This window comes from Lactuca virosa, chromosome 3, assembly GCF_052849685.1.
Source record: "Lactuca virosa cultivar CGN04683 chromosome 3, Lactuca_virosa_CGN04683_v6, whole genome shotgun sequence".
NCBI lineage: Eukaryota > Viridiplantae > Streptophyta > Magnoliopsida > Asterales > Asteraceae > Lactuca > Lactuca virosa.
In genome coordinates this window covers 43,253,766-43,261,750 of record NC_136428.1, presented here as the reverse complement: position 1 = coordinate 43,261,750, position 7,985 = coordinate 43,253,766, and the positions used below count along the sequence as shown (strand labels likewise).

General features: G+C 32.6%; 1 protein-coding gene across 1 annotated transcript; it reads right to left on the bottom strand.

Moving 5' to 3' along the window:
* Positions 1-531: 531 nt before the first annotated feature.
* On the bottom strand, positions 532-3,513 carry IWS1 (Transcription elongation factor (TFIIS) family protein). The gene is made up of 10 exons (XM_079084305.1): positions 3,343-3,513; positions 2,700-3,231; positions 2,303-2,422; positions 1,995-2,215; positions 1,783-1,912; positions 1,565-1,705; positions 1,391-1,485; positions 1,219-1,284; positions 985-1,135; positions 532-827 (listed from the first exon to the last, which is right to left on the bottom strand). Exons 1-10 carry the CDS (start codon positions 3,360-3,362, stop codon positions 729-731), a joined length of 1,575 nt encoding a protein of 524 aa, XP_078940431.1. The 5' UTR covers positions 3,363-3,513; the 3' UTR covers positions 532-728.
* Between the last annotated feature and the right edge of the window lie 4,472 nt (positions 3,514-7,985).

The following is a 7,985-nucleotide window of genomic DNA, read 5'->3' as shown; positions in this document are numbered from 1 at the left end:
CCCATGTATATCGCGATCTTCAATTTTTTGGTAAGCGGTTGAGCCGTCAACATATTTTTAAAGAAACTCATCTGAAATTTTCAATTTATTATGTATAGAAATTATTAGATCATTGGGGCATGTGCCACCACTCCCTTCTCTTTGAATCGGCCGGTGCCGCATCACAATTTATAAAACATTTGGAATGTTCAATAAACCAACTAGACCTCATAACATGCAAACATCCCTAGCCCTAAAAAATGATTAGAAAGCTTGGTTATAACGGATCATCAATTAAACCGGTGAGACTCATGGGTCCTAGAAAATATTTTATGGATTCTGACTATAATATTTGGATAATCACGTTATGATAAAATTAAGTCGGATTGCATGACATTACCTAAGTGAGAAATTGGACAAAATACAAATTGTTATGTCTGTCAAGGAAGGGTGCTCACTTAAATTTGATGAAACATATCATGTAATAAGCTAAAGTTGTTCAAATATTTGGTCAAACACCTTAGATTAACCACTAAACACACAATAATAGAATTTCATCCACGAAAAGCAATACTATAAATTTAATGATACAAAATGAAAAGAGTTAAATTCATTTATAACATAAAAAACATTGCAGAACATTAAAATTTTGCAATTTTATGATACACAAATAGGGACGACTTCCGCCTGAAAAAAGGAGTGAAGAGTGATATTGTTGTTGGGTCATTAACTAGGCTTTTAGCACCGGCCTACAAGTACTTCACCATTCCACGGCCCTCCACACTTAGCTTAGTAGCTTGAAGCTGTTTCTTTTTAGGTGCTTTCAACTGTTGCAACCTCTTGTTCATCTGTCATCAAATATATTTAAAAAAAAAAAGGACACGTGTACATTTTACCAATTGCATAAATATATATATATATATATATATATATATATATATATATATATATATTATTGAGATTGAGATTATAAGTTTAAGTTAAAAAACAAAACAAAACACATACCTTGAGGCGACGCTGATCTTGCACAACTTGTTTAGCCCGGGCTCTAATTTCATCAGGGTCAATCTTTGATTGTGGGCGTATTATAAAATCTAGTGGCATTGCTTCAGGCCTTGATGTTAGTCTAGAAGATGAATTTCCAGATTTTGGTTCCCTAAATTCATATTCAAAACATTACAACATCTAAATAAAAAAAAATGATTAAACAGAAAAAACACACATAATCAAACGACTTACTGAGAATATTCAGCCAAATCCAGATCATCATCTCTTGAATGCATCCCTGAAGCTTTATTCATAGGCCTATTAATAGGGAGTAGCAACATGTCAGAAGAATAAAACTTGCTTTTTATCATTAACAATAAATATGTTACTACACAAATTAATGTATTTGAACTTGAAAATATACTTTTTCATTGTTGGCCGACGCATGGGTGGCATTCTCTCATCTTCATAGTTTCGCATGTCCTCAAATCTTGTGCTCTTATTAAATATTGGTCGACTCTGCATTACATTTATAATTTTAATCATTACATAATAAAAGAGGGAATTTTTATTTTATTCAACATCCATATATACTTACCCATTTGTCAACCAAGTCTTTAGCAAGCTTTCTATTGGATGTGGTCTCTTCATCAGATTTTGACAAGAACATAATAACCTTTCCAAGCCCACTTTTCTTTAATTGCTCTCTTCTATCGTATTGATCTAAATCAATTGGGAACTGGAGGATAACAACAACTCATAATTAGTTACACCAACATAAAAAAGGGATATAATTAATCCTGGTTTATTATATACCTCGGTTAGGATCTTCAATATTTCTGCACGAATGTTTATATTGGGCAAGCTTCCATCCGGAAGGGGTTCAAGCCAATTTTTCAAAAGAGTTAGAACTCCATGATCTAGAAACTCTAATTGAAGTTGTTTCCTGCATTAAGAATTTAAAAAGGTAAATGATATAAACAATATTGTGAAGCAGATGTTGGACTTTTGCAAATAAAAGACTTTACTTAGATAGTACTTCAGTTAGAAGTGGCAACTTTCTGAGTTTATTAATAGCTGGTTTTGATTGTCTGTTTAGCTCTGCATCTTCTTCTGCTACAACTTCAAGTTCAGCCATCACATTTTCAACAAGTAATGCAATCTCTGCAGCACTTTTCTCGGTCTTCTTCTTCTTCTTACCCATCTTGAACATGTCCTTGATTTCATCATCTTCTTCACCCTCCTCAGCCTATATCATTATAATATTTCGCTGAGAAAATAGTAACAGATGCTAAATACATGCAACTTAATTCATATATATGGATGAGCTTCTTACCTGAGGAGCACGGCTGGGAGAATAACCACCATGGTCGCTTGCATATCGATCAGCTGGATCAACACCGGTATCATCTATGAAGTTATCATCATCTAGCATTCTTGGACCCTCTTTGTCATCCTGCACCAATCAAGCAAAGGCTATCAGAAAAATTACAGTGTCAAACACAACAAAGTTCCTCCCATTATTGGAGGTGGCAGGGGCGGTTCATGGCACCCAAAAGCCATAGAAAAACAAATGTTTAAGTTGCACAATCAAGAGAGATTAATATTGGGATGAAACCAGTGTTGTTAGATTAGTTAGAACAATGTACTTGACAGTGTTCGTAACAAATTATCCCCAATGAATCCAAAAGAGAAGACACACAGAACTCAGCCAATTTGCACCTAAAATGTACCTCTGAATCACCACCAGCAATTGTATCCCACATCTCTTTAACTTCTGCATCATCCCCACCAGAACGCCCACCCCTTTTACTATTTACCTTAAATTTCGACCCACCTTTCTCATTCGATCTCCCTCCTCTATCCGAGAACTTGGAAGCACTCAACTTCTTCTCCCTCTTCTTGCTACTACTCCCACCGCCACTGGAAAACTTCTTCCTCTTCCCACCGCCACTATCTGAATCATCCCTGACAAAACTCGCCATTTCATCCTCCACGTCATCATCAATCGCGAAATCCGGCAAGGTCTCCTCCGCCGTGCTCTTCTTGATTAACCTTTTACGGGGCTTAGACTTCGAATCGGATTCGTTGTGAACCGGCGTCGGAGACCGTTCCTGCCTATTACTCTGCCAATCATTATCTTCCAATTCATCATCGAGATTGTCATCAAGGAGGTTTTGATGTTGATTGTTGTTATCATCATCGTGATCGGATTGAACTCCGTCGTCGTAATCCATCAACGGCTCGCCATCTTCATCGCGATAGCTGAAAATTTAAGAACAAAAAGAACACGATTAAGGTCGTATGCATAACCTAACCCTAGAAGAATCGTAAGCAAAAATAAAAAAACCTAGATTAGAGAGCACTGGAACTTACGGATCGTTCTCGTAACCCATTGTGCAAGGGGAATTTAGAAATCACGACGAAAGATGGTAAATATATAGACAGATGAAGTGAAACGAAAGAAGAGATGAACGAAACAGGATGAGAAGAGGATAGAAGCCTGAGAATCTGAACACGATTATATACAGTAGAGGCAAATGGGAGTTCTGACCTTTGAGAATAGAACAAACGTGAGGGCTAGGTATTCTAATAGGCATAAAATGGAGGGACGTACATTGTAATAAAGCATAAATAAAATATATATGGAGCAAGTTACATATTTGATCCCTCAGGTATATCATTTTTCGAAATTTGATTCAAGTTGTACATTTTTATTATCAAAGTTGTTCTTGTGGTTTCATTTTTGTTAAGGATATCATCTATTCATCTCTCCCAATCTCATGCCGTTGGAAAGGTTGCATTTAAGTTAAACCTTGTAAAATCACAATTTCACTCTCATTCCGTATTTAGTTACCATTTACTATTATTGAGAAATTAAATATACTGCTACATTTTATTCCTATTTATCCTCCTATCAAAGTGAATTGTTGACATGTATCACATTTAATGACATATTTAATGAAATTGATAATATTTTAATCCACTTGTCACCATTTAATGTGGGTAGGAGGATACTAGAAAGAAAATGTAGGAGAATATTTAATTTCTCTTGTTAGTAAATTAAGTGGGTGTTTGGGATAGTTTTTCAAAAAAACTTATTAGCTTTTTAGCTTTTCAAAAAGCTAATAAGCTAAAAAAGTGTTTGTGTATTTAAAAAGCGTTTTTTAAAACAGTTTTTTGGATAGAAAAAAATAAAGCTTTCAAAAAGCTAAAAAATCCTAGTTTTTTAGCTTTTTACCCATTTTACTCATGAAAAAGCAGTTTTTCTCATCCAAACACTTTTTAAAATCAGCTTTTCCGAAAAGTCATAAGCTAATAAGCATTTTTCTTAAAAATCACTTTTGAGATAAAAAAATTAAGCCAAACATACTGCAAAAGTTATACATGTAGTTTGTTTATTATTATTTTATTTTTTTGTCCCTTAAAGAATCAAAGGGGAGGATGAAGCCTAGAATATAAAACACAAAATTTACCAACAATAAGTCCTCCAATGATACCAAATAATTTTATTACACAATATCAACATGAGGGTGATCACTTTATCCACCAATTTCTACGACACAAGATATAATAATTCATTTTGAGCTAAGTTTAACTAAACCGTAGGTAAGACTCAAAATGAAAGCTTATACTTTAAACCTCTTCTTTTTCATCGATTCCTCCTTAATACAATTATATTCTTATTTCAGTTTCTTGAATCCTCCAACTTTAAGCTTCAATTTGTTGTTTTTTTAACATATTTAAGGATTTAGAGATTCCTCCTATTCTTTCAAGAACAAACACAATTTACACTAGCTCTCCTGACTAAATATGAATGTGAAGACTTCCTTTACTTATTTAATTCAAGCAACTTTTCATTTACTTGTAATTTAGGCCATACTTTTCACATAAATCATAAATATACCACTACAAGTAGGGGTAAGCATGGGTTTGAGTCAATTTTGGAGTACAGCCGAACCCAAACCACTAATTTTGGTTTTCGGTTTTCACTTTTTAGAACCAATTGGGTTTTGATTTATGAATGGATTCAGTTTCTCAGGTTCAACGACATAGGTTCATGAGTTTTGGGTTTAAACTATTTCCAATAAACAAAGTAAACAAGATTCCTTTCCATTGTTACAACTATTTAAAACCAATCAAAAACACCAAAATCAACTAAGTAGTTTAAAGAAATATTAAAACTATTAAGTTTAAAAGTTTACAACCAAAACATAACAACACAATCGACCTAAAACATAAACAATCCATTACAATAAAAAATGAAACACACAGTCAAAACTCAAAACATCAATCTTCAATCCTTACTTACTTGGTTAGGTTTTTAGTTTTTCTATTTTTAAAGTAAATATTAAATGATAAATAGTTAAAAATATATTATAGGTCGCGTTTGCTACCCAAAACCGATTTTTTTCGTTTTGAAATCTAAACACAAAAAACCAACGGTTTTGGCTTGGTTTCGATTTTTCGGTTTTGTTACATCAATTTTTTGGTTTTCGGGTTTGGTTTTGCTTACTCATAACTACAAGTCTACAACAACAATTATTTATTATTCCATTTTTAAATTTTTAATTTCCTTTGAGAAGGAGCGTGAAGAAGAAACATGAGTGATCAAGAATATATATATATATATATATATATATATATATATATATATATATATATATATATATATATATATATATATAGGTTCAGGTGTTTAAAGTAATTATTGTGTTATTGTATGCATAAATGTGGGTCAATCAAAATTAAATAAAAAATTAAATAATTAATTAATTAAATAAGGGTAATTTAGTAATATGATTAATAACTTCGAAAAATAATCCGTATAATCATGGTATTGACTTTTAACCTAATTTCTCCAGGTTTATATCTAATTGACTTTTTCTAACCCTAAATTTATCCCCTTCATAAATCGGCCTCACACCCTTATCATCGGCCGACCATAGCAACTCCATATCTTCAATTCGACATCAACCCAACTTCACTTTCTTCGTTTCCAGATTTCCATTCCCGATTTCTAACCCTTCCGCTCCGAATCAACATATCACAGACCAAATACGAATCTCCAGGTAAACATGAAACCAAGAACAAGTTCGTTGCGAATCACAATCAACAAATGTTCGAAGGTAACTTAATTTTGACTTTCGTTTGACCGGTGTTCTTCCAATTGAGTCCCGATTTCATTCGCAGGTGGTCAAGCCTCAACCAAACACATGCTCGATTCCGAGACCCATCTCATAGCGAATGAAGATCCAAAGAAACGTTTTTCCGTCGAGGAGATCCAAATCAAATCGTTGCCCTCCTGTAGCAACAAAAAAAGCGATGCCGACTGACATAGAAGATGAGATTAGGGACGAGAAGAATCCTCCCCCTCTTGATGAAGACGATATCGCTCTTCTCAAGACTTGTGTGAGTTAAATCGCGATTCTTACAAACTAAAGACCTAATACTTGTTCCACTCGATGCCCTTATTTAATTGGCTCTTGTTCTTTTTAACTTGTTAAACCATCGAGCAACACTACGGATCGGGTGAAAATTAGTTCTTTGATGAAATTCGGCTGTTCTCAGCTTCTTTACTGTTTACCCGTGTACTAAAATAGGCTTTGCTGTTTTAAAATTTAACTTTTTACATAATGGTTTTGTACATCAAATCAAGGAAAAGGTAGTATCCACTGAGGATTTGAAAGATTAGCTTTGTGCGCTGATGAATTGCTGCGATTTAATACAATTTGATTTAAAATTGATTTTTAAATGCCTTCAGCTGTTAGGAACTTAGGATAGTTTGATCTTTATCTTGCATTTTACTAGAGTTCATGGACATTATAGAGAAACGTTTGAGTTGATAGTTTGTGTTGGTTGAAATGTTCTGTTTATCGCGACTGAATTGATGAAGACTTATGCAGGGATTGGGGCCATATTCCACAAGCATCAAGAAAGCTGAAAAAGATGTAAAGGAAATGGCCAAAAGGATCAACGATTTATGTGGTAAGCTTATTTTTGTGAGGTTTCTGACTCAAATAAGCTTGTATGAAGACTCTGCTTTTTTGCCTGTTTTACTACTTATAACATTCTATCGGAATAGAATCACGAATTTGTTTTGTTGATTCCTGATTTCAAAAGGCAAAGTATGTATGAATGTGACCGAAGAAGTGATATGAATTCTAATTCTATCAGAATAGAATCACGAATTCAAATTCTATCGGAATGGAAACACGAATTCTAATTCTGTTGGAATGGAATATGGATTTTTTCTCATTGATTATACATGTTCTACAATTTTTGGTTATTGGTTTTTGTGCAGTTAACAAGTCCGCATATTTTTCCAAAGATATATAGTTTTTTATTTATCATTTGCTAATGCGTTATTGGATTCTAAACTATAATTGGATTTGTTTTCACAGAAGTTGATGCTTGAAGAAGTTGATGCTTGAAGAACGGACAACAAAATTAAAAGTGTTTCTTAGCAACATTATTCTTTTAAAATGAATTAGTGTATTTGTTAGATTTTGTTTTTTTTCCCCGGTTTGAAAGTTTTTTAGTTTTATTCTTTAACAATAAATGTAATTCTTAACAATTGTTACATGTATTCTATAAGAATTAATGTAATTTTTGTTTTGATTCTTCAATTGCTGGTTCGAGAATTTGTTATTCTATAAGAAATTTATAAAGTCATGATCAAGAAATATGTTCAAGAATATTTTTATTATTTTATTGTTCTAGAATATTATTATTTTTGAACATACTCAAACATATTCTGTCAGAATGTCCGAATTAAAAACCTTATAATTAGTAAAAATCAGATTTTTAAAATTAATAGAATCTATGATCCCTTAAAATATGCAAATTTCCTTTATTAAATATATATTAATTGACTAAAATACCCTTCTAGTTAATTTGGATGGTATTTTTCAATTATTTTTAATTCAATAATATGTATTAATCACTTTCTTAAAATAAGTAAAATTATTGGCCCACATTTATGCATACAATAACACAATAATATATATATATATATA